This window comes from Cucurbita pepo, chromosome LG15 (genome assembly GCF_002806865.2).
Source record: "Cucurbita pepo subsp. pepo cultivar mu-cu-16 chromosome LG15, ASM280686v2, whole genome shotgun sequence".
Classification (NCBI taxonomy): domain Eukaryota; kingdom Viridiplantae; phylum Streptophyta; class Magnoliopsida; order Cucurbitales; family Cucurbitaceae; genus Cucurbita; species Cucurbita pepo.
In genome coordinates, this window is record NC_036652.1 from 653,594 (window position 1) to 679,518 (window position 25,925).

The window sequence follows — 25,925 nt, forward strand, 5'->3', positions numbered from 1 at the left end:
GAACAAAATTCAAATACCATGAAACAAGAAGCATAGTCGGGCCAACAGAAGAGGCACATAATATAGTTCAGCCAATCAAAAAATGAACCTTGCGTACCTTCTTAGTTATGCATCAGTCAAATTCTCTTGTAATCATCCAATCCGATGCGTCTCAAATCGCAAACCTGGACATGTATGAAGCTTGAACTTTGAAACCACGAAGGGAATTGGGACTACCACCTGCAAGCTTAGGCTCAATTAATTGTCAGTAAATCGGGTTATATACATATACAAAGCCAGCAACTTTAAAAAGGATCAGCAGACATTGGTGCTTGACAGCTTGTACAGAAGGATAAGAAATTATAGGAAAAAGCATGAAAAAAGACCCATCATCTTTGCACTAAAACCAGATCTTCGAAGTAAATTGCTTTTAGTAAAACAACGTTTGGTACAAATATAAAGCCGATGACAAGCTTAAAGATAGGTTCAAGAGTGATATGTGCTTTATAGCTCAATTACAAGCCATAGAAAGAAAAAAAAAAGGCAAAACTACCTATCAAAGTTTAACCAAGTCACAATCTACTATAGGTGGGGGTTTGGGAAACAAACACTTGAGAAGCACCATAGAGCTGATTTCAGAATGCATTGAGTTCAGTACTTCGGAGGCGGCTGCTGTGTGGGTAACAAGCCAAATCGCTTCTTAAGAAGAACTCTCTGCCTCGAGTATTTGTCATCAGGGGAGAAACGAGCTGCAGACAGAAAATGTACAACAGGTTATCAGGAGTTCGGCACTGCTAAAACCATGACCGCATCGAAGGGATGGTATAGAGGGCAATATCTGAATTAATTCAATTAATATAGAGAACAAATGATGACATCTCTAAGGAGAAAGGTGAACAACGACATTATCCTCTTCTACATGTCAACCAATGATAAATGTTGCCTGCATATATATCGACAGCCTAAATTCGTTCTCAAGAGTGTATAATTGCAATCTTCACAATAGGCTCAGCCACAGTGAAATTAACAACTGAAATAGACCACATATATCGTTTGGAACCAATTCCCATATTACAAGAACGACAGCACAGATATTCCAGCATGGTCTTTCTCCCAATCAAGATTATTGATATTTCTAATTCTGAAAGTAAGGGAAACGAGATGGCATAAAACTAGCAAGGTAATGCAAAGAATTTTACCTGGATGAGCAGATTGTGCGACCAAACCTAGAGGCGATTCTTTCTGTACAAGAAAAAGGAAAATGTAAACTAGATACGTTAGCAGAAATTAGATATCAGCATAAGAAAAAGTACAAACAGTGCGGGGAATTAGCAATGTTTTATCAAGCCAGTTGAAATGTGTGTGCAGGGATTAATTCATTTGTATTTTGTTGGCGCAATGGTTTGCATTTTAAAATGTACAATTCTACCAAAGATGAAAATAAAAGAAGTCTACCGACTCTAAAAACTCAGCACAATCCATTACATACAACTTGGTGCTGATAAAATCCAGAATCATTGCAACCTGAACAATAAGTATGTTGTCTCCGCCTCAAAACTGGCAGAGCGCAATGGTATTGCGTTCTAGTTGTCAATTGATGTCATGGAGGAAGACTAAAATGCCCTAGGAGGGAGAGAAAAGAGAGTAACACTAAAACAGGTCTGGCTCCATACCATCGAAAGAAATTGGACGTGGGAAATCACACGTCAGTGGAGTGTGTAAAAGTAACTTTGGAGATTTTTCCGATGAAAGTCCTGTTGTATATCTTACAGCACTATGACTTACATATCTTTTGGTTACAATATTAGAGTTTTACCATTCTAAATAATTGTCTAATCAAAGTGGAATTGCATCAGACATATTTTCTTGTTACTTCATAACAGGACCACTTAGGCAATTATAGTGTATTCAGGAAAATAAGTTGATATAATTAGAATCAGGGTAAATTATGCAGGCCCCTGCAATATTTCAAAAGACTAATGACATATGAATTTTAAAGGGCCTCCAATTCCATCTCCAACCCCAGCTTCCACAATATTTCCATCATTTATATTGATGAAAAGAACTTTTGGAGAAATGAGACATTCATAAAATTTTATCTAAAGTTTCAGGAAACAATTTGGGATAGCGTCACTTGAGGCTAAAGATGTTCAAACGATCATCAACAGCTTCACACTATACAGGAAACAATGCCTGCTATCTTACTTCTCTCTTTGGAAAGTATTAGCAGTGCTCAATCCTCAAAAAGCGAAGGCCCAGCCAAAAGTTCTAAGTTCTTTTGGGATTTTGAGACTCCACAAGATCTTGAAAACTTGATAAATGAGAAAGGCATTGATCTCCAGATTTAATAAGCTAACCAAAAACCCTAAACACCTTCCAGGAGAAACAATCACTAACTTGGATGCCAAGAAAACTGATCCCAGTTATCTACACCTTGCACATTGATCTTGAGTGGGTAGCCCATACCAGAACATAAGCTAAGCAAGGCAAGGAATAGATTAGATGGTTGCTCTCTTCCCTCTGTCAGTCAGATATATGGGAAGAGAGGCCTCTAAAGTCTCTCGGCTTATCCAAGGATTTTTTCTTTTTCTCCCCCTTTTGTAGGATGAAAGAAAAAAAATTAGTTCTAAGAGACCGTAGTCCTTATATCTCCTAAAGCGCTTTCCAAACGGAGCATATGATTGCCCCGCCCATTTTACCACCAAGAATTGATGGGTCAAGCAATCCCTAAATGAGTAAAGCCAAAGACCCCAAGAGAGTCCCCACATCAAGAGTTGTCCTCTGCAGATGAGTAACTAGCTTGTCATAAGAGTTCTGCCTTTGACAAGTAGCTAGTTTGTCAAAGAAAGGCTATAAACTCCTATTTTGGCCCCAATCGTTGAAAAATCCTTGAACTTGAAGGTTTCAACTACCATTGGCACCTGGTTTGAATTAGCAAGTGAGAAGGATTACATAATAGTAGCAATGAAGCTCTATGACCTTATTTCATCCATCCCTTTTTCTTGCCAGGTGATCCCTTACCCTATCCAGACACCATATTTGCTTGACATATTGGACTGTCTTAACAAACTCTCTTCAAGGAGAGCCCGATAATCCATTTGGCAAGCCATTGAAGAACTTCTCAGCCTCAAAACAGATCTATCCATGTCTACCAGCTTCGATATAAGCAGAAACAAAGTCCCAATAAGAATATAGCTAAAATCTCTACCAGCCCGGACAGTAGAGAAAGAATGGCGTCTAAACTCTAAACTCTAAAGCCTCTCCTCCTCCATGGTCAAAGGAAGGGACCAAGGTAACTCTAATCTGCCATCATGAAATGGTGAAGAAAAGAAAGGAGGATTTGAAATTCATAAGACAAAGCTCAAAGCCTTACCGTGAACTTTTTGGAGAATTGGATATTCTAAGTAAGGGTGTACTATAAATTTAGGCAATCATTTAATGGGTACAACGACGAAAATGCAACTGCACAAATGACTCGCACTTAATGATGGTAGCCTACTTCAATATCAAGTGAGATCTAGCTCTATTCTTTTAAGGATGACCTGCACAAATAGAATTAATCCTATCTCCAAAACTTATAGTCAGTGACTAAATAAACCTTCATTATCTTCAAAATCAGAGAGTACATACAACACAGCTTATCTGAGACGCGGCAGACACAGTTCATGCATTTAAGATTNAAAAAAAAAAAAAAAAAAAAAAAAAAAAAAAAAAAAAAAAAAAAAAAAAAAAAAAAAAAAACGAACAAGAAAGACAAACCTTTGTGGTGTAGACTTTGTCACCATTGTCGTTTATGTAATACATAAGATACATCGTTGCTAAACACTCAACCTGAAAAACAGTTCGGAGAAAAATCAATTCATTCCACAAACTTAATGCAAAAGCCCTAAACACAGAAGATTTGAATAACATCCATGGATAACTGAAAGAAAAATTAACAATCCTGAATTCATATGAACGATCAACATATCCAACGAGCAGTGATAATTACCTAATATTCGAGGGTTTTGGAAATCAATACCAGAAGAAAAACCTTACCGCTTGAACGAAGAACTGGAAAATGGCGGGATACGAGAAATCACGAAGCTAGGGTTTAAGAATCTGTTTAAATCCACTGGAAAGGCTATTTTCGTCTTTTCATTTCTTTTTCCTTCTTTTTCTTAATTTTCCGGTTTTATTATAATTTAGAACAAACCTTTTGTTTTTTAATTTGTAAAAATAAAAAATTAAAACAAAATTAAAACAAAAAGTGTTTAAAAATATTTATAAGTAATTAAAAAAATAATTTTGCTTTCATTTTTTTACAAAAATAAATACTAAAATGTTTAGCTTGCTGTTTTTTGAATTCCTTTCAATTATATTTTTTTTTCTATAAAAATTTTAATTTTTAGTTAAATTCTAAAATAATTTTTTAAAATTTTTAAATATTAACGTACAAAAATAAACTTACCAATGTTTATAAATTTAATTTTTAAAAACTAATAAGAAAAATAGATAACAAAATAAATAATCCCATACATAAAAAAAATTATAAGTTTAATTTTCGATGTATAAATCTTAATTTTTTTTTTTTTCACTCTATTATGTCTTTAGTAAAAATAAATAAATATTTTTGTAATTACTTAAATATTAAATTTAAACGTAAAAAAGAAATTTGAATATTTATCGAATTTCGTATTTTTTGGGATATTGAAGAAGGGCAAATGAGTAAATTCGGTTCTCACAGTACAGTTGACCTTCTGGAGCAACCATTGTTCGAAGCCACGTCTGTGTGCACCTTCGTGTTTGATGCCTTCTTCTCACTTTAATTCCATTAAATTCAATTTTGTTTGGAAATCCATTCCCCCAATTCCATTTCTTTGAATCCTCAAGCTTTCTGTGAATCAATCGCCATGTCGTTTGAGGAGGACGAAGAGACCTTCGAGCACACTCTCCTTGTTGTTCGTGAGGTTTCCGTCTACAAAATCCCTCCTCGAACCACATCCGGCGGCTGCAAATGCGGCGAGTGGCTACAATCCGACAAGATCTGGTCCGGCCGCCTTCGTGTTGTGTCGTGTAAGGACCGATGTGAGATCCGGTTGGAAGATCCGAACTCCGGTGAGCTTTTTGCTGCTTGTTTTGTTAATCCGGGTCAGAGGGAGAACTCCGTTGAGGCCGTTCTTGACTCCTCGCGATACTTCGTTTTGAAGATCGAGGATGGCCAGGGTAAGCACGCTTTTGTAGGTTTAGGTTTCGCTGAACGAAATGAAGCTTTTGATTTTAATGTGGCACTGTCCGATCATGAGAAGTATGTCAGGAGGGATCATGAGAAGGATCTGACTGGTGGCGGCGATGTCAATGAAGAGAGCCACATTGATATCCATCCTGCTGTGAATCACAGATTGAAGGTATTCATTCCTCTGGTTTTATTTTCACCAATCAATGAAGATGATTGTCTGCTGGGTTCTTGATTATGAACTGATCTGATTAATGAAATCATCTGATCCAACCATTTGGAAAACAAATCGTTCACATTGAATGTTAGGAATCACAAACCTCCACAATGGTATGATATTGTCTACTTTGAGCATTGAATGCCTCATATGACATGTATTCCTCACTTATAAACTCATGATCAACCCCTTAATTAGCCGATGTGGGAATCCTCTCCCAACAATTCTCCCCTTGAACAAAGTACACTATAGAGCCTCCCGTGAGGCCTATGGAGCTCTCGAACAACCTCCCCTTAATCGAGGTTGGACTCCCAACAATTCTCCCCTCAAACAAAGTACACTATAGAACCTCCCCTGAGGCCTATGGAGCCCTCGAACAGCCTCCCTTTAATCGAGGCTGACTTCTTCTTTGGAGCCCTCAAACAAAGTACACCCTTTATTCCACACTTGAGTCGCTTTTGACTACACCTTTGAGGCTCACAACTTCTTTGTTCGACATTTGAGGATTCTATTGACATGGCTAAGTTAAGGGCATGGCTCTGATACCATGTTAGGAATCACGAACCTCCACAATTGTATGATATTGTCCACTTTGAGCATTAGCTTTCATGGCTTTGCTTTTGTTTTCCCCAAAAGGCCTTATACCAATGGTCCTTATTTATAAACCGTTTGCTAGCTTGCAAGTAATTACTATGATTTAGTAGCTGTGAAATCATAACGCTTTATATTGACATTGTGATTGTGCTTCTTTACAATGGGCTGGATGATAGGAAGGTGAAACAATTCGGATCAATGTGAAGCATAAACCATCTAGTGGAACTGGTATGCTATCAGCTGCTGGCTTGTCAGGGTCTGGTACTGGAAAGCCAAAAACTCTGAGTCTTGCTCCACCACCAACTGGAGCTAGGAAAATCAGTTCTCCTCTTCCACCCCCTCCAAATGATCCAGCTGCGCGGAAGTTATCTGCCAGCGCGTGTCGGGATGTCGGTCGTGAAGGAAAAAGAGACAATGTAAGCAATGCGAGCAATCCTTTATCAGATCTTTCCCAACTTGAGGTATAGTGTCTACTGCTAGTTGCTCATTTCCTGACAGAGAAACATGTTTGATGAGGATAATGTCATTCTTAAGTAATATGAATTGACTCTTTAACTTACATATTATGGTTCCTCTGTCCTTTATGCACAACCCATTTAAATCTAGATTAGTTTTATGAAACACATTACTAAGTTTGATTCGACTCGAGTATTGGTTTCTCTCCTTTGTGATTGGAATTGGCTGCTATCTTAGATTCTTATTGTGATATCTCACATTGGTTGGAGAGGGGAACGAAGCATTTACTATAAAGGTGTGGAAACCTCTCCCTAGTAGGCGCATTTTAAAAACCTTAAGGGAAAGCCCAAAAAGGACAATATTTGCTAGTGATGGGCTTGGACTGTTACAAATGGTATTAGAGCCAGACACTGGGCAGTGTGCCAGCGAGGACGTTGGGTCCCCAAGGGGGTGGATTGTGAAATCTCACATCAGTTGGAGAGGGAACAAAACATTCCTTATAAGGGTGCAGAAACCTCTCCCTAATAGACGTATTTTAAAAACTTTGAGGGGAAGCCCAAATGGGAAAGCCCAAAGAAGACAATATCTTCTAGTGGTGGAATTGAGCTGTTACAAATGGTAATAGAGCCAAGCACCGAGCGGTGTGCCAGCGAGGGTGCTAAGCCCCCAAGGGAGGTGGATTGTGAGATCCCAAGTTGGTTGGGGAGGGGAACAAAGCACTTCTTACAAGGGTATGGAAACTTCTCCCAAAAAAACGTGTTTTAAAACCTTGAGGAGAAGTTTGAAAGGGAAAGCTCAAAGAGGAAGTGTCTAGTGTGACGAAGTTTATTGAGTTTTTCAAATGCTTGAGCTATAGCCTTATGATTCCTTATTAGAGCCGTGTGCCAGCGAGTATGTTGGGCCCCGAAGGGGGGTGGATTGTGAGATCCCACATCGGTTGGAGAGGGGAATGAAACATTTCTTGTAAGGGTGTGAAACCCTCTCCCTAAAAGACGCGTTTTAAAACTTTGAGGGGAAGCCTAGTGTGACGGAGTTTATTGAGTTTTTCAAATGCTTGAGCTATAGCCTTACGATTTCTTATTTCTTGAAGATAATCTGATATTGATCCACATTCTTTAGGTTCACTTAGAACATACATGAGTGCATGTATCCTTAGGAACTCATGTCAATGAACAAATCTAGAACAATTTTAACTCGTGATTCGTCGCATTTGCAGAGAAATCTTCCTTCGGCGCCGAGTTCGACAACAGCAGCAGCATCAGGATGGGCAGCATTCTGATCAAAGTAAGCTGGTGTTTGTTATTTAAAACAAAAAGTCTTTGCTTTATGTAATCTTCATTTTTTGTTCCTCTTGAGGGTGAAATGAGAGGGGAGGAGGAATGAGATGGAAGGGAAGCTATAAGTGATAATACCATATTGGAAAATAATCTTGGAATACATATGTATACTTCTCCAGTTATTTTCCCTATCTATCTTGAGTTGTCTCTTTAGCCCTTTTGCTTCTGTTCTTCATTGCCTTCATTTCATTTTGCCATTTTGCTATTCAACTCATAAAAGGATGTCCACTTCATGTATATAATACGGTGGTAGGGGTATACACGGATTGAGTTGGGTTGGAAAAATCTTTCCGACCAATTCGAAATTTCGGATTGGTTGGGTTGGTGACTGAGTTCACGATTCCAACTTTTGAGTTGGGTTGTTAAGTTGTTCGGTTTTTTTTTTTATTATTTTTAAAAAAAATTACTTTTCTACGATATATGTTGCATTAATAATTTAAATTTCATAAAGTTCAAATATAAAACATTTACGAATCATAACACATCACTAACATCGGTTACAAACGTCAAATATTCTTAATTTTTTTTTTTTACAAGTAGGGTAGGTTTGAGTTGGATTGTGGCCCTATTCTCGACCACTTGCAAATCGAACTAATTTTTTCGATCTTCCAAAATTCAANAAATAAATAAATAAATAAATAAATAAATAAAAAAATAAAAAATAAACCTAACCCAATATTTATGGTTTGGGATTTGGATAGTTTAGGTTGATCGAGATATCGGGTCATTTGAACACCCTTAGGTAGGCCTCATTGAACTAGTAAGTTATTGAAATTACCTTAGTAAAGAAATACGAGCCTATTGTCATCTCCTAAAACATCATTCCAAGTACGCCTTTAACATATAAGCACAAGTTTTCTAAGTGTGTTCTTTCTTTTCCCTCTTTGGTTGTCCTCAAAAATTTTAGATCTCATTTGGATGCAGAAAAAATTAGTCGAACTATCAATATTCGCCAATTTGGTTGTGCCAAAATCGACAATATGTCGTAATGCACCTCAAATGTTATCAACGGGCACTCATAACGGGTTGAATTGTAACCTAATAAATATACCATAGACTATAGAATTACACAAACAAAACAAAAAAAAAAAAAAATTGAAATGATAACAGGAATGGAAGAGCATGTCTGGATCTTGATGGAATGGTCAGGTTTCTAGTCTTTCATGAACTGAAGGAACATTTAAATTGCAATAAACAATTCGTCTACATCTACAAACTGAAATTTTGGCTACCCATCATCCATGATCAAACACTCTACAAATTGAATCACCCACAATCTGCTTCCAGTTAGGTCCGGTTAACTGTACACGGTATCATTGTCCTGTAAGGCACAGCTCGGTTAGTAAAAGAAGGGAAGAATAGAATGAATAGTTTAACCTTTCGTAAACGTTTCTAAACCATGCTGCGAGTAGAAATCTGTTAGAATATTGAACAAAAACTAGACCTAAAACAATATACCGGCCTCAATGTCTATTCTCAATAGTAGTTTAGAAAAGTTTATGAAATCGACTATTTTTTAAACGAAAAAACAAGTTCTTAACTGAGCCTACACAAAATTCCAACTAAGAAAGTCTAGGAGTGGATAAGGCCCGGAGTGATAGGTACCATGGAAGTATAAACTAACTGTGCTTAGATTACTGTTTATACTCTGCCTTCAGAACCCAGAATGATCCACTGGTGCTTCTCTCTAATATTGCTATCTCTTTCAGCAGATTCTTAAACAAGGGCAGATCGTTTGAGGGTATCCTCTCCTTAAAATGCTGTACAATACTGGCTGAATCAGCGGATCCGCCTCTTTGTTGAATAAACGTACATATCTGCCGAATCAATACTTCGGGTTGTACTCCAGAAAGGTTCTTCGATGATCGAGAAGAACCGACACCGGCACCTCGTACGTTGTTTGAACTACTTGAAGGAGCTGGTTGATGATGTTCAAGCCCAGCGCTTAATGCTCTTTCTTGGTTTCCTCTGATTTTAGCCAGAAGTTCAGCTGAAGATAAGGCCTTTCCGGAAGATGTTCCAGCTGCAAGGCCATTTAAATGGCTAGCTCCATTTCTTGATGCTTCATCTGGAGATTTGGATTTGTTGTTTACCAGAGAGTTGACGGTTGAACCGAACTTCCGACGCACGGACGATGGTGCACCAGCGGTTCCAGCTTTTCCAGTCCATGTTGGAACTGAGATACGCTCGTTACTTCGTAGAATTCTAGACTGGCGCAATGCCTCGGCTGCTCTACGTGCAACTTGAGAAGCTTGCTCCTCTAGTCGTATCTTCTCCCCATCATCAGCGTTAAAAATGATATCATGATTAACGGCGCTCTGCATATCGAGAAGGATGTAAAGCAAACCACAAGAAAGAGGAGGAAAAACAAAAACGAAACAGCTGTACAGAAAAGTTCAGCATCTCGACTGTGGTCATCAGGACTAAGAACCAGTTTAGAAAGTCATTCCAAACAAACTCTAACAATACACGTGAAAATGCATATAAAAGATCGAAAAAAGGAGAGACTTACATGAATACCATGCGCATCAAAGAGGCTCTTCAAGATATTTTCGTCTTCGTCTGCCCCACGACCCTGACCCATCTCTACAGAATCATCTCTTCCAGAAGTTTCAGTCTCTGATTTGCATGGTTTTTCATCAGCAGAATCTGCATACGATACTGAGCCACCGCCATTTTTTTGTTCGTCCTTCTCATTTTTCTGAACGCCAACAACATTTACACTATCGGTCAACTCACTGAAAATATTCGACGTTTCTGTCGATCCATCCACCGCATCCTCGTTCAGTGTAAAGAGATCTTTCATGTCTCTAGCCTTAAAGAACCTTCTCTGCTGTGGGTTTTTTAAGATCCTATTAGTGAGAAAATGTTTATATATCTGTCGATGGTACACTTTCTCCTCTATAGTTCCACGAGTGATCAATCTATACACCGTCACATCCCGCTGTTGACCAATACGCCAAGCACGCTCCCTTGCCTGTAATCAGAAAAATCAATGACTAAATTAGATTCGAATCGCTTGAATATAATAATGTAAAGTTCTCACCCTGTAGCAGAGAATAGGAACAATCTTCCATAATACTGTAATAAGCAGAAGAATATAAAAGATGCTGACTACTAAACTGGGGCAGTATGGTAGTGCAACATAGTTTTCCTAGTTTAAACAAAGTGATGAACCTCAATCGAACATTTCCGAACAGGTCTCGAACAACTACTTCCATAGATTAAAATTGAAAATCAGAAACATGACATATTACCTGCATGTCGGTTGACGGATTCCAATCAGGGTCGAAGATTATAACCCTATCTGCTCCAGTTAAGTTGGTTCCTAGACCACCAACCTTGGTTGTTAAAATAAAAACAAACACCTCACATGAATTGTTGAATTCATCAATCAAGGCCATTCTCTGTTTGACAGGAGTACCACCATCCATCCTCCTATAAGTATAACCACCTCCAACCATAAATCGCTCTAAAATGTCAAGCATCTGTTGGGTCTGCGCGAAAAGAAGAACACGATGACCTTGCTCCTTCCAGACCTTCAGCACTTGCTCAACCACCTTCATTTTTCCACTACGTTCAGGATTCCCATAGTCGGGATTTTGGAAAGAGTGTTCTCTCTCGAGTAGATCTGGGTGGTTGCAAATTTTACGCATTACATCAATTCCAGAAAGCGAATTTCTATTCCCATCCAAAATACTTTCCACTTCAGAGCTTGCAAGGAATGCTCTATAGACAGAACGTTGCTCAGAAGTTAGACTGCAGAAGAGAACGTGTTCGGTCTTCTTTGGCAAATGAGCATTCACATCAGCTTTCATCCTTCTAAGAAGATAAGGCATAATTAAGTCACGAAGAACGACAGCGCACCTGCATAGTGAGAACATAAAAGGTAGATAATGTTAAGCCACTGAAGGAGAAGAGAGAAAGAATACGAGATCAAAGAACTACCTCCATCCCCTTTTTTCATTAAAACGTCTTTTAAGTATCATCATGATAAACCCGCCCCGTATAACTATCAGCATCATAGCTCAATTAGTAAGCGCACAAGGAATTTGTAATCGTTAGTAACCTCTCCTAAAGGCCAAAGATTCAAAACAAAGTACACTTACAAATTCTAAACATTTACCAGAAAAGAGGAAGAAACGAGGGGAAAACAATAAAAATAAGAACTCAAACGTCGACAAAAATTTCACAACATTTACCTATATGCTGTTGATACTTGCAATGGAGAGGCATTAGCATAGCCACCAACAGATATAGGAACTGCAAACTCTGCTTCAAATACAGGCAACACCCCCAGCTTCCCAGGGAAAACGAAATCAAACAAGGACCACAACTCCGTCAATTTGTTCTGAATTGGAGAACCAGTCATGATTATGCGATGTACTGTCTGCAGCTGCTTGCAAACTAAAGTGACCTCAGCATTTGGATTTCGAATACGATGACCTTCATCCAGGACTGCATACCCCCATTCAATGTCAAGCAACTTCCCACCTAACAGTCGTAGTTGTTCATAAGTGGTAATGAGCATACCGGATTCTGACCTCAAAACACGGTTTATCAAGGAATCCCATTTTTTTGTGCCTTTGGACTGTGAGTTTTTCCCATAATCACTTTCCTCTGAATCTTCACTTTCATCACTTTCATAAGATTTCTCTCGCATCTTCCTGTAAGTGGGATCATGAGCAGAATCATGAAGGATTTCCACCAAAAGGTCCGGGCACCATTTCCGTGCCTCCCTCTTCCACTGTCTAACTAGTGTAACAGGGCAGACGATGATGCTTGGTTTATAAATGTTACTGAAATGTAATGCACCTAAAAAGGCCAAGACCTGGACCGTTTTCCCAAGGCCCATCTCATCTCCAATAATTCCACCAGCCCTTTGGCAGTGCAATTCCCATAACCACTGGACCCCAACTTTTTGGTAATCGAAGAGCTGATCAAATATGCTCTGAGGAATTTTCAGCCCGCCTTCAAGCGTTACAGAAGAAGGTTCGTTAACATCATCTTCTAAATCTCCTGAATCTTCTCTTTCAGAACCTGATGTATGTAAACCATCTGACATATTCTCTGCAACATGAATAACACAATCAGGTACAAATAAAAATGTTCTTCGAAACATATCCTAAACCAAAGATGATGTAATAAAACTAACAATCAATGACATACTCATTCAGCAAAACATTCCACGGTGAAGTAAGATAGATGCTGGTAACAGCCTGACTTCATGCATGTAACTATCAAAAAAAAGTACAGAAGGAAGTAAATCTTCTCAACTAACTAACTCCCATAGATCTATGAAATTTTTCTAGTATTTTGCAAACATCTGAATATGAGGCTAAGAGGACTTGACAACAATAGCTAATTCATTTACAGATGATTGCTATTATGCAACTGCCATAGAATGCTATTCATTGAAGCGTCATTGAGGAATATACTGTCCAATACTCATCTTTGACAACTAGGCAGATGAGTTTGAGGACCAAATTATAAACGAAAAGAGGAAATAGTAACTAAAAGAATCCTGAAACATGAGAGTATTATTCCCATTCACAAGTCCACAATAAGCCAATTAAACATATTAAGTCAGGGCTTCAGTTGACGCCTTGTGATACTCTAGTTGCAAAAGGACAACAAATTTAGCCTTCTTAGATCACAGAGAAGATGACAACTAGACCAGAGGCTAGAAAAGTATATTCTGTACAATTAATTGACAACAAGGTTAAGAATTTAGACGTTAACATCATGTAAAAGATACATTTGCCAACCATAGAATCAAGGAAACTGCCGAATGAACTTTGAGAGAATAAGCTGTAGAACAACCACGAGCTAAATAAGGGGCATACCAGCAGCTTCCTCGTCTCTTTCCTCCATGGCAATTTGTTTTCTGTATTTTTTGTCTGGCAAAGGCCGTCTAGTCTTTTTGCATTTTATTTTTTTTTTAGCTTTGTCTTCTGCAGATAGGGGAACCTTTGCAGGTTTTTTTAACCTGTAAAAAGGACGAGTTGGCAGATCAAGCTTCGGCAAGTCTTCCGGATCAAGCAATTTAGTGGTTGGTCGAGCTTGTGCAGCCACTGACATTGACTGGACGGCTTTAGCAACACTGTCAGAAGCAAAGTCATCATTTTCCTCTTCTTCCTCCTTTACTTCAGGCCTTGATTGCCCGGGGTTCTGAAGACTTGATTGCCCGGGGTTCTGAAGACGGCGCTCAAAGCCCTTTAGCTTGTGAAATGGTGTTAAAATTCCCTTCCGTACCAATTCATCTCTTTCCTAAGACAAAGAATGAAAGTTACACCCTAGTCACATAACTTTTTTTTTCCAATCGCAAATGTAAAAAGCTATTTCAATTTACAGATACAGAAGACTTGTTAAGCATCTTACAGAGGATAGCATTTGAAAACAGTTTAACTCACTGTTTCAACAAAGCCCACAGTGGCTGCATCCAAAGCTGCATCAAAATCGTTATCTTCATCAAATGACACGACTTTCAACCTCTTTTCTCCATTTTTACCTGATTTCTTAACCTCTTTAGACTTTCTTTTAGGTTTTGATCTGTCCTTGACTATCTCCAATATTGTCTCGGCATGCTTGTCGTTCAAATGGGAAAGTTCTTTCTTCAACTGCTGTTGGGTTTTCTTCAAGCTTCTTAGCCTGTCAACAGCCAGGGCATGCTGAAGGCCATCTGCAGAAGCTGAAACACCATCCTCTTCACGCCCATGCTCCTGAGGGTCAGCACCAACATGAGAATGTTGCTCATTTCTTTCAAGTTTCTTCCCTGATTCCACTGTCGATGCAACAGCATCGATCTCGTATTCAACAGCCCTAAGCTTCTGATGGAGCAGCACATGACTGGCCGAAGGTAAATCAGTGGTATCTAACTTCTCACAGGCGTTCTCTTCTGCAATTCCTCCAACATCAGCACCATTCTCACTATTCTTTTTTGCCTTCAATACAAAAACAAATCATTCAATGATGTTAACTGCAATGAGTTCATAACTGATTTCCAGTTGAAACTCAGGAGCTGCATACTGAGTTCAATTGCATGTAAAACAGCTAGAACCATAAGTTAATTTCAGCACTGATGTACTAAATCGACAACTCACATTTTTCTCTAGGCAATCAAAACGATAATCTAATTACCCAAAACCATCATGAACCTAACCAGTAAAATCGCGACACGCTACAAACGAAAAATTATGCAAATTTTGCTAAAAACTCCGGTCATTACCTCCTCTATCAAGTCCCGCTCTATATCCTCCGGATTAGCAGACGTCACACCCAAGCTGTTCAGAAAAATCCGATCCTCCTCTTCCTCCATCGCATCAAATACGTAAGTTCATCCAACGCATTGCACTGCACAGCCAATACCAAAACCTACCGAACAAAACTAAAGCGCATCAAATCCACAACATTCACTCCCATAGTCGACAAAACTTCGCATCTAACATGTGCGTTCATACTTAAATGTTCAAACCGACCAATGAGACAAAGTTGAAACCTGAATTGGAAGCGCCGTGAAGCAACCAGAGAAGAACTAACTCCAATTCAATCAAACAAAAAAATTAAAGGCAAAATAGGATGCAGAAATCTCTGTAAACAGCGTATCAGAGAGATGAGCGAAGGAATCCGATTTCTTGACTATGAATCGGAAGATCGCGGGATTCCCTGAAACCTAAATTAAGGCCCGGCGCCGCCTCCGACTGGCCGCAGTTTTTCAAACATTTCTTCAGCTTTTATTTTTAATTTAAATTATTTAAACGAGCATTGACGGCTCGTCGCTTGACCAGAAACAAACTTGGGGGGCACGGCTTGTGTTTGTGGCTAACGTGAGCTCTTAGCCATCGTCTCCTAACGTGCGCGCCTCAATCATAAATTATATTAATATTATATTAAATATTAAATTATAATTTTTTTTTAAATACCCTCAAAATTCAAAAATAAAATCTTTAAAATATTTTTACCCCTTTTATCTTTATAAAAAAAATCAAAAAAATTAAATTACAAATTTTGAATTAAGAGACAAAATCCATAATTTATTTAATTAATTTAGCTTTAAAAAATTAAATTACAAATTTAATTCTTTCATTTTTTTTGTCCAAATCCTTTCACCTTTACAAATATTTAATAAATTTTTAAATTATAATTTTTTTTATCTCTGATGTGAGGTTAATAAATTTTTATATTTTATATTTAGTGCATTTATATCTAAAAATAAGTTTAAAGTGAACCATTTTCAAATAGATTTAATAAATTTTTAAATATAAAATTCAATGTTTAGATATATTTTTTATTTTTATTTTAATGAGTAATTTTGTTTTAAATTAATTTTAAATTTGTGTATTTGCTTCAAACCAATTACAAATATATATATTTTTAAATAACCTTGTATAACTTTTTTTTTTTTTATAGATAATTTATGATATCTACGATCGAGAATTGAAATCAATGACCACTTTCAACGAATTAGTCCTCGATCTTGACCACTCACAACCGATCATAGTTTATAAGGTTTAGAGGTGTGTGGTGGTCGCCAATGGTCGCTGGTTGTGATTGGTAGTCAATAATGAATGGGGATGGTGGTGGTTGTCGACGTTGGTCAATAGGCATTAGTTTGTTGACAACAACGAGCCGTGGTCGATTGATCATTAATGTAACATATATTATAGATAAATATAATTTTTTTAAATTATTAAAAAAAAAATAACCTACCCAACTGCCCAACTATCCAACTCCGACTCAATCTAGACTCAATCTAATGATCAGACTCGACTTGGCTCGATGATTTGTTAGTCCAATGTGAACCATTGGCGTGACCAATTTAATTAATCCAAAATTATCTGGCTCGATGATTTGTTAGTCCTATGTGACTCAATGTAATGATTAGACCTAGCTCGATGATTTGTTAGTCCAATGTGAACTATTGGCGTGACCAATTTAATTAATCCAAAATTTCAAGTTTATCTCTAAGGGTATAATTGGAAACAAAGTAATTAAATATATTGTTTTTAAGTGGAATATTAAAATTATAATTTTTAACGAAAATAGGAACTTAAAAAAAAAAAAGTCTAGAGAGAGAAAATAGAGGAGAGAGAAAATAGAGGAGAGAGAAAGAGAGGAGAGAGAAATACATCGGCGGCCTGACCTCTTTGTTCTTCTTATACTTCTGCCGTCTCTCTCTCTCATCGCCACGATTTTTCTGGTCTCATCCATTTCTTCTCTTTCCCTTTCTTCATGTTCAAGATAAATATTTTCTTCCCCGAAANTCATTTTACTTAATTGATTCACTTTACCTCTTTTTCTTTCTCTCTTAATGAGCAACCTCATTTCCTTTGATTTTAGGAACTTGCTTTTTATGTTTTATCGCTTGTTTCTGACAGTCTGACAACGAGTAATAAGTGGCCCCTGGATGTTAAGATATTTTAATCTTTGGTTGTTCATATCGTATGCTTTCAAGCTAAAGTAATCTCTTTTTACCAAAGCTTTCAGTCCTTGGAGTGATCTTGTTTAAATTTTGAGGAATAAATACAATTAATTAAAGAAGACAGTTTTTTTTATGAATTCTTCTAAGTTTAGTTGCTGTTTTTCAGGAACCTGTGAAAACCAAGCATCCCCNCATCTTTCAAGACGAATTTTTCGTTTAATATTCAGTTTTTTCAGTCAATGTAGCTTGATTTCTTTGAAACTAGGGTTTTAATTCGCCGTCTGGCGTTGAATATTCTCCAGGGCTTCGATTCCTAAAATATGTAGTTGAAGAGGATCATCTTCTTTGACTAGTTTTGATTTGTAACATCTTCTTTGACTAACAGCTTGATTCATCGTCTACTGTAATCTGGAGGGACTTTCTTGTTCTTCAATTTGATTGTTGTGAGGCTCTTCAGAAACTCAATCTGTCTAATCTGCTGAAGTCGTCGGCAGTGGAATTACCGGCCGGAAAAAGGATCGTGCTCTTATAGACGACGATTTGAGGCAAATCGGTGTTGGTGTTGTTGCATTTAGCTTTTGGGTTGACTTTGATTAAAGAATTGGATCATGGACCATGTGATTGCGGGGAAGTTCAAGCTGGGGAGGAAGATTGGGAGTGGGTCTTTTGGAGAGCTCTATTTAGGTCTGTCTCGCAATGGTTTCCCTTGTTTTATGTTCTTTTGTAACTTTTCTCTATACAGTAAGCGTGGTTTTGATTCATTTGTTTTCTTTATTGTTGCAGCTGTTAATGTGCAAACCGGAGAGGAGGTTGCTGTCAAACTAGTATGTGATTGGGCTTCAATGGAAGAATATTTGTGATTTTTGTTCTGATTTCAACTAACTGCATACTTTTTCATTATTAGTAATTGCTGCATCGAATTTCTGTTTACTCGTATCAAGATAGATTCAAATGATTTCTTCTTGTTGATAATCTCGTTGTTGGCTTTGAGGTCCTTTGATCGTATAATTCTTTCCAGTCTACTTCAATCAACTTGTGAAAGAAACTTCGCCAATCCACTCATGTGGTACTTCATTGGACGATATATATAAGATCCATATGTATAGATATCATCATCTACATCAGAAAGCCGTATGCTTCAAAAAAAGAAAAAAGAAGAAGAAGAAGAGATCATTACTATTATACCAATTTAGGGAAGAAATTTGCAACTAGTGCTATTGATATGATCTGATCTCAACGACATTTGTAAGCTTGATAAGACGATTGCATCTAAGGTGTATGGCTCATTTGGATGAGAGGACTAGAACAGGAATGAACTGATAAGCTGGTGGTTAACAATGTTCCCTTTTACCTTGTTATGAGAGGAAGGAATGCGGTCTTAGTGTTTCTTGCTCATCTCTCTCCTGCTTTCTCTTACAAGACAGACAGCAATTTTTAGTTAATAGATCAAAACATCATTTTACTTAATTGATTCACTTTACCTCTTTTTCTTTCTCTCTTAATGAGCAACCTCATTTCCTTTGATTTTAGGAACTTGCTTTTTATGTTTTATCGCTTGTTTCTGACAGTCTGACAACGAGTAATAAGTGGCCCCTGGATGTTAAGATATTTTAATCTTTGGTTGTTCATATCGTATGCTTTCAAGCTAAAGTAATCTCTTTTTACCAAAGCTTTCAGTCCTTGGAGTGATCTTGTTTAAATTTTGAGGAATAAATACAATTAATTAAAGAAGACAGTTTTTTTTATGAATTCTTCTAAGTTTAGTTGCTGTTTTTCAGGAACCTGTGAAAACCAAGCATCCCCAGCTTCATTATGAGTCCAAATTGTATATGCTTCTTCAAGGAGGAAGTAAGTCTCTCTCTCATTTTCTCTCTCTGATCATTAGATGTTGTGTAAATGGATGTCTAATTGTCTAATTAATGGGGAAGTAAAAGTGTACAATTTTTAGTTTGCATCATTTGCCGTTGGACGATAAATGCCAGGGGACAGTTAGATGTTCTTGGTACTAGTATCCTAATTCATCTTTGATCTTTGTCCAGAAGAAATAGTTTGCATTAAATTCATTGATATTTAGGGAAGTTTTTCGAATAACTTGCTGATGAATGCAAGTCTTACCAAATTAAACTTGTTGGCAGACATTTCATTGTGATGTTTCTTTGTAGCCAAATGAATGATACAAATACGAATGTTCTTTGCCTTGGCTATTTATTTATTTTCTAAGCCTATACATGTTGCAAAATTTGGAATAAGGTCTTCATTTTCATAATTAGCTCTTTTACGATGTCATTAAATTCTCTATTTTGTTGATGAAGCGGGAATCCCCCACCTGAAGTGGTTCGGAGTTGAGAGTGATTACAACATTATGGTGATTGATCTTCTGGGGCCAAGTTTGGAAGATTTATTTAACTACTGTAATAGAAAGTTCACATTGAAAACTGTCTTGATGCTTGCAGATCAATTAGTAAGTGTGCAGGGCTCTTTTTGTGTTGTATACATGAGCATTGGTTGGATGGTCCAACTAATTAACCCCTACCNGAAGAAGAAGAAGAGATCATTACTATTATACCAATTTAGGGAAGAAATTTGCAACTAGTGCTATTGATATGATCTGATCTCAACGACATTTGTAAGCTTGATAAGACGATTGCATCTAAGGTGTATGGCTCATTTGGATGAGAGGACTAGAACAGGAATGAACTGATAAGCTGGTGGTTAACAATGTTCCCTTTTACCTTGTTATGAGAGGAAGGAATGCGGTCTTAGTGTTTCTTGCTCATCTCTCTCCTGCTTTCTCTTACAAGACAGACAGCAATTTTTAGTTAATAGATCAAAACATCATTTTACTTAATTGATTCACTTTACCTCTTTTTCTTTCTCTCTTAATGAGCAACCTCATTTCCTTTGATTTTAGGAACTTGCTTTTTATGTTTTATCGCTTGTTTCTGACAGTCTGACAACGAGTAATAAGTGGCCCCTGGATGTTAAGATATTTTAATCTTTGGTTGTTCATATCGTATGCTTTCAAGCTAAAGTAATCTCTTTTTACCAAAGCTTTCAGTCCTTGGAGTGATCTTGTTTAAATTTTGAGGAATAAATACAATTAATTAAAGAAGACAGTTTTTTTTATGAATTCTTCTAAGTTTAGTTGCTGTTTTTCAGGAACCTGTGAAAACCAAGCATCCCCAGCTTCATTATGAGTCCAAATTGTATATGCTTCTTCAAGGAGGAAGTAAGTCTCTCTCTCATTTTCTCTCTCTGATCATTAGATGTTGTGTAAATGGATGTCTAATTGTCTAATTAATGGGGAAGTAAAAGTGTACAATTTTTAGTTTGCATCATTTGCCGTTGGACGATAAATGCCAGGGGACAGTTAGATGTTCTTGGTACTAGTATCCTAATTCATCTTTGATCTTTGTCCAGAAGAAATAGTTTGCATTAAATTCATTGATATTTAGGGAAGTTTTTCGAATAACTTGCTGATGAATGCAAGTCTTACCAAATTAAACTTGTTGGCAGACATTTCATTGTGATGTTTCTTTGTAGCCAAATGAATGATACAAATACGAATGTTCTTTGCCTTGGCTATTTATTTATTTTCTAAGCCTATACATGTTGCAAAATTTGGAATAAGGTCTTCATTTTCATAATTAGCTCTTTTACGATGTCATTAAATTCTCTATTTTGTTGATGAAGCGGGAATCCCCCACCTGAAGTGGTTCGGAGTTGAGAGTGATTACAACATTATGGTGATTGATCTTCTGGGGCCAAGTTTGGAAGATTTATTTAACTACTGTAATAGAAAGTTCACATTGAAAACTGTCTTGATGCTTGCAGATCAATTAGTAAGTGTGCAGGGCTCTTTTTGTGTTGTATACATGAGCATTGGTTGGATGGTCCAACTAATTAACCCCTACCTATTTATTGTAACTTTCAGATTAACAGGGTTGAGTACATGCATTCAAGAGGTTTTCTCCATCGCGATATAAAGCCCGACAACTTCTTAATGGGACTTGGGCGGAAGGCCAATCAGGTACTGTTTTTATGTGGTCCTCTATGCCCCCTATCAAACGGAGATTTTGTGAGGTTCTAGTCTTTTAGTGATTCAAATTATTGACAGAAATTCAGGATAATGGGTAAGAATGATTGAAGTAGCAAAGTCTTGTATTGTTCCATTGTATTTGATGCAGTTTCGATGAAGGATAATGATATTTTTGTTATAGGCAATTGCAATAACAGTTCACGGTTTTTTCTAATCAGTGTTTCGTGTAATAATGCCGTTATAGGTATACATCATTGACTATGGCCTCGGAAAGAAGTACAGGGATCTGCAAACTCATAAGCACATACCATACAGGTTGATACTGATCTTAACCTCAGAGCTGAGAAAATTATGGTTCTGTTTGCGACATGACATGACAACATATGTATCTATTTTGTTTTAAATTATCCAATTCTTTGAAGATTCAGTTAAGTACAAGAATCTTTACAGTTTTTCCACCTCACTTTTTCAGGGAAAACAAGAACCTCACTGGCACAGCTCGTTATGCTAGTGTTAACACTCACCTAGGAGTTGGTGAGTAGTTTTGGAAGGGGATGAAATTCAAAACTTCGAAAACGTCTCAGCATTTTTATTTTATTTTTAATATTATGCTTTGTTATGGGCAGAGCAAAGCCGAAGGGATGACCTAGAGTCTCTTGGTTATGTGCTTATGTATTTCCTAAGAGGAAGGTTAGTCTACTGAACTCCTAAAGAACACTCATGCATGTTTTAGGGCAGCCAAATGGAATACATGAATACTCTAGTCTTGTTTTTTGTTTGTGTATAATGACTGTAAAATTTCTGTTTCAGCCTTCCATGGCAGGGTCTCAAAGCAGGCACCAAGAAGCAAAAGTATGACAGAATCAGTGAAAAAAAGATTTCCACTTCTACTGAGGTACCCCAAAGAATCTAAAAACGAAAACACGTACTGCATATGTGCTCGTATATGTAATAATCATCTAGAATGATCAAATTTTCAATAACGATCATTTGATTTCAAGTATTAAGTTATTATTTTAATCATAATTACTCTTATTTTATGTTAATATCATATATAATAATTAGTTAGTATTTCTTACTAATATCAATAACAGTGTTTGTTCGCCCNAAAAAAAAAAAAAAAAAAAAAAAACTAGTGAAACTTTCGTTAGATCGGGCAGAGTATAAAAATGGTGATGCGATAACACTGATACTATTATACAATTTATATTATTCTTTGTTAATATATTTTTATTTCCAAACACGGCCTCACCATGATCATAGAACATATGTCTCTTTTATGAGCAATTGGTCTCTATCTATGCTACTATTGCTGCTATTAATTGTAATTATGTTTTATAGGCGCTTTGCAAATCACATCCACCAGAGTTTGTATCTTATTTCCAATACTGTCGATCACTGAGATTTGAAGACAAACCAGATTACTCGTATTTAAAACGACTTTTTCGTGACTTGTTCATACGACTAGGTAATTCATTGTTCTTTATCTGAACCTTCTAACTTTATATTCATAATGTTTATTTCTTTAGCCCTCTATATAAACCTTCGTTTGAAGGTTTTCTTTCCCCTCCTTCAAGTGGAGCCATTTTCTGTAATTTTTTCCTTCATAGGCCTTGACCTCTGTTTTTGTATGACCTAGTTTGGTGTACACTCATTCATCTTAATGTAATCCGATTTCTTATTGGAACGAATTTGTTGCTTGAACTTTCATGGCTTGCTTTTATCTCCCTTTTTCGTCGTCCATTATACCATTCAGCGATGAGTATGGATTTCTTAAGGATCTGAACATTTCCTTTCAGGCTATCAATTTGATTATGTGTTTGACTGGACTATTCTAAAGTACCCTCAAATTGGAGGTGGCTCCAGAGGACGAGTAAATACTTGCAACTTTTTCCTTTTGTTTATATATATATATATGATATGGATTTGTTATTTTGGTTTCTGGTCCCATTTTGTAGCACTCAAGTGGGAAAGCCGCAGTTACTCCAGGGCCATCTGCAGAAAGGCCAGAGAGAACCTCAGGTCTGCTTCCTTGAAGTTTTTCTCGTTTAGAATTATTGTTATTTTTCTTTAAAAAGGACTAGAACATGAATTTTCAGAAATAAAGTTCCAGTTTAGCGTTAAACATATTGCTTATTACTTGTTGGTATTATTTGTTGAAGTTGGGAAAGAGATCCGGGAAAGATTGTCAGGTGCGGTTGAAGCATTTTCCAGGAGGAATATTTCCGGTTCCAGTCCACATGTTGATCATTCTAAACAAAAGGCTTATGAGGATGTGGTAAATTACTTTCATTGATTTTGAACTATCATTTAATAACATATTACTTTATCCAAATCTTAGATTGGATTGATTTACATCTTTTATTGTATCTTTGCAAGTTCCATTACAGTTCCAATTTTTTGTTTCTTGGTAGTTATGTTCTTAAAATTATTTCTTGTTACAAGTTTGAATGGTTACCTGACGTAATGTTTACGGATGGAGATGAGACTCTCTATGGGAGGAGAAGTGTGAGATCCCACATCAGTTGGAGAGGGGAACGAAGTATAAGGTGTGGAAACCTCTCCCTAGCAGACGCGTTTTAAAACCTTGAGGGGAAGCCCAAAAGGGAAAGTCCAAAGAGGACAATATCTACTAGCAGTGGGATGAGGGGAAGCCCAAAAGGGAAAGTCCAAAGAGGACAATATCTACTAGCAGTGGGATGAGGGGAAGCCCAAAAGGGAAAGTCCAAAGAGGACAATATCTACTAGCAGTGGGATGAGGGGAAGCCCAAAAGGGAAAGTCCAAAGAGGACAATATCTACTAGCAGTGGGATGAGGGGAAGCCCAAAAGGGAAAGTCCAAAGAGGACAATATCTACTAGCAGTGGGATGAGGGGAAGCCCAAAAGGGAAAGTCCAAAGAGGACAATATCTACTAGCAGTGGGATGAGGGGAAGCCCAAAAGGGAAAGTCCAAAGAGGACAATATCTACTAGCAGTGGGATTGGGTTGTTACTGTTAGACACTTTCATCCCCTAAATTAACCAATGTGGGACACTTTCATCCAACCGTTACAAGAAGAGAGGTTGTTTGGCCCTTTTGGTGCATATTCTTTCTATTTCGGGGGGGACACCGAAAATAGAAGAGCTGACGCATGCCTCGGGCATGTTTTTATGTAGTGAAAAGGAGAAGAAAGTTGGAAAAAGATGGGTAGTTTTGTTCAGCTTGCTCTAGAGAAGGGAAGAAAGCAAAAAACACGAATTGGAAGTAATAAAACCAAGATTGCTTGAGAAAAAAACATAAAATTTGAAGTGAAAACCATAAAACTGGTACATGAAATGGAACTAGTAAAAATGACGTGCTACAGGGCTAAGAACCAAGCCTTAGGAGTTGCCTGGTTATAATCGTTGAAGTGTCTGCTTAGTTAGTTTAGTTTTGGTTGGATATGATTATTGTCCTTCGATTTGTTTGACAACGAAATTCAGATCGAATTTTCAGAGCTGTTTCTTGAACTAAGCTCGTTCGAATAAATTTTCTGTAACGTATCATTGTTCTTCATTTGTTCTGAAGAACCATATTGTACTCAAATGTGGCATTTGGGGAAAGATTTAGCTAATCTTTATAGTTGCACTTGGGAATTTTGGAGGATACTTCATTCATGATTGTTGTAGTGATTGCATTTAGTGAGATCATGCTTGTAGAATGTGGTGTTATATTAACTTTCTAATTGAAGTTATGGCAATCCTTGTTTTCAGCGTCCTGATTCTGACCGTGTTCGTGGTTCTTCTTCCCGATACGGAAGCTCCTCGAGAAGAGCTGTAATTGCAAACAGCAAGCCTAGTTCTTCTGCCGATCACAGTGAGGCTCGTCGACTAGTAGCAAGCACTGGACGCCCCTCTACCACTCAAAGACTTCATTCTTCTTACGATACAAAGCCAACCTCATTTGTTCGAACATCAACTGCAAAAGGCAACCGTGACGATCCCCTCCGAAGCTTCGAACTTCTATCAATCAGGAAGTAACAAGTAACAAGAAGGTTTTCATTAGGGTATTTGGCATACGCATTAGAGGGATAACGCCCTCGCATTTGCGATTATTTGCATCATTTAGTTCTGTTCTTTCTTGTACATGGACACGCCCAATCCCAACCCGAACCCGATCATGAACCAACATTGCAGCAGCAGGTCAGTTGACGCACCTTGTATGACCCACCCCCCTCCCCCCTCCCTCAAAAGAAAAACCAGGATTATTTTTTTTCCAGCCCTTTGCCCTCTGAAGCATTTACGGCGGGCGGGCGATCGTATCATGTTGTTAGACGCCACTCGAGATGCAGACTTTGACGTTGAACATTTCTACCTGTGACCCAAGTAAATGTAATAAAAACTGTATTTCCTTTCAAGTAGCTTATGAATTCATTATCAACTTGGCTGCTGGAGAAACAGAGACACTTTTAAACCTTCTTCTGCTTCCTTTTTTGATCTTGTAGCGATGGAAACAGACAATTCCTGAGCCTTTTCAATTCAGAAATGGCCTCTTGCTTTTCCAGGAAAGTTCTTATAATCTTTTATTTTTTTCGTTTTTTTCTTTTAAATTGAGATTATAAACATTTCGTCACATTACGAAATTTGATTTAAGATATAAACTCAGTTTGAAATATATTCACATATGTAATCCGTTTGAATTTTTTCCCT

The 25,925-nt window shown here is 37.3% G+C and overlaps 4 protein-coding genes across 11 annotated transcripts; 2 read left to right on the plus strand and 2 right to left on the minus strand.

Moving 5' to 3' along the window:
- Window positions 1–371: 371 nt before the first annotated feature.
- LOC111811181 (H/ACA ribonucleoprotein complex subunit 3-like protein) lies at window positions 372–4,103 on the minus strand. Of its 2 annotated transcripts, none has more exons than XM_023697934.1 (4): window positions 4,018–4,103; window positions 3,739–3,810; window positions 1,179–1,221; window positions 372–728 (listed from the first exon to the last, which is right to left on the minus strand). In XM_023697934.1, exons 2-4 carry the CDS (start codon window positions 3,790–3,792, stop codon window positions 631–633), a joined length of 195 nt encoding a protein of 64 aa, XP_023553702.1. In that variant the 5' UTR covers window positions 3,793–3,810; window positions 4,018–4,103; the 3' UTR covers window positions 372–630. The 2 variants fall into 2 exon arrangements, with proteins under 2 accessions (XP_023553702.1, XP_023553703.1); XM_023697935.1 differs by having other exon boundaries at window positions 3,971–4,067.
- Window positions 4,104–4,732: 629 nt separating this feature from the next.
- On the plus strand, window positions 4,733–7,956 carry LOC111776492 (uncharacterized protein At1g03900-like). Of its 2 annotated transcripts, none has more exons than XM_023655950.1 (3): window positions 4,733–5,366; window positions 6,182–6,421; window positions 7,678–7,956. In XM_023655950.1, exons 1-3 carry the CDS (start codon window positions 4,872–4,874, stop codon window positions 7,738–7,740), a joined length of 798 nt encoding a protein of 265 aa, XP_023511718.1. In that variant the 5' UTR covers window positions 4,733–4,871; the 3' UTR covers window positions 7,741–7,956. The 2 variants fall into 2 exon arrangements, with proteins under 2 accessions (XP_023511718.1, XP_023511717.1); XM_023655949.1 differs by having other exon boundaries at window positions 4,735–5,366; window positions 6,182–6,466.
- Window positions 7,957–8,779: 823 nt separating this feature from the next.
- LOC111811501 (protein CHROMATIN REMODELING 8-like) lies at window positions 8,780–15,549 on the minus strand. 5 transcript variants are annotated; one of them, XM_023698383.1, is made up of 8 exons: window positions 15,027–15,517; window positions 14,212–14,742; window positions 13,645–14,068; window positions 12,001–12,868; window positions 11,056–11,665; window positions 10,311–10,775; window positions 9,404–10,116; window positions 8,780–9,119 (listed from the first exon to the last, which is right to left on the minus strand). In XM_023698383.1, the coding sequence occupies exons 1-7, from the start codon at window positions 15,114–15,116 to the stop codon at window positions 9,433–9,435; spliced, it is 3,672 nt and encodes a 1,223-aa protein (XP_023554151.1). In that variant the 5' UTR covers window positions 15,117–15,517; the 3' UTR covers window positions 8,780–9,119; window positions 9,404–9,432. The 5 variants fall into 5 exon arrangements, with proteins under 5 accessions (XP_023554151.1, XP_023554150.1, XP_023554153.1 ...); XM_023698382.1 differs by lacking the exon at window positions 8,780–9,119 and having other exon boundaries at window positions 9,177–10,116; window positions 15,027–15,172; window positions 15,297–15,549; XM_023698385.1 differs by lacking the exon at window positions 8,780–9,119 and having other exon boundaries at window positions 9,177–10,116; window positions 15,027–15,172; window positions 15,277–15,517.
- Window positions 15,550–16,948: 1,399 nt separating this feature from the next.
- On the plus strand, window positions 16,949–25,779 carry LOC111811572 (casein kinase 1-like protein 6). Of its 2 annotated transcripts, XM_023698488.1 has the most exons (15): window positions 16,949–16,997; window positions 17,605–17,903; window positions 18,003–18,043; window positions 18,998–19,067; window positions 19,532–19,680; window positions 21,154–21,249; window positions 21,503–21,573; window positions 21,731–21,792; window positions 21,885–21,948; window positions 22,069–22,153; window positions 22,600–22,726; window positions 23,058–23,131; window positions 23,217–23,280; window positions 23,421–23,536; window positions 24,990–25,779. In XM_023698488.1, the coding sequence occupies exons 2-15, from the start codon at window positions 17,828–17,830 to the stop codon at window positions 25,254–25,256; spliced, it is 1,362 nt and encodes a 453-aa protein (XP_023554256.1). In that variant the 5' UTR covers window positions 16,949–16,997; window positions 17,605–17,827; the 3' UTR covers window positions 25,257–25,779. The 2 variants fall into 2 exon arrangements, with proteins under 2 accessions (XP_023554256.1, XP_023554257.1); XM_023698489.1 differs by lacking the exons at window positions 16,949–16,997; window positions 17,605–17,903; window positions 18,003–18,043; window positions 18,998–19,067; window positions 19,532–19,680 and adding exons at window positions 20,340–20,448; window positions 20,913–21,061.
- The last annotated feature ends 146 nt before the right edge of the window (window positions 25,780–25,925 follow it).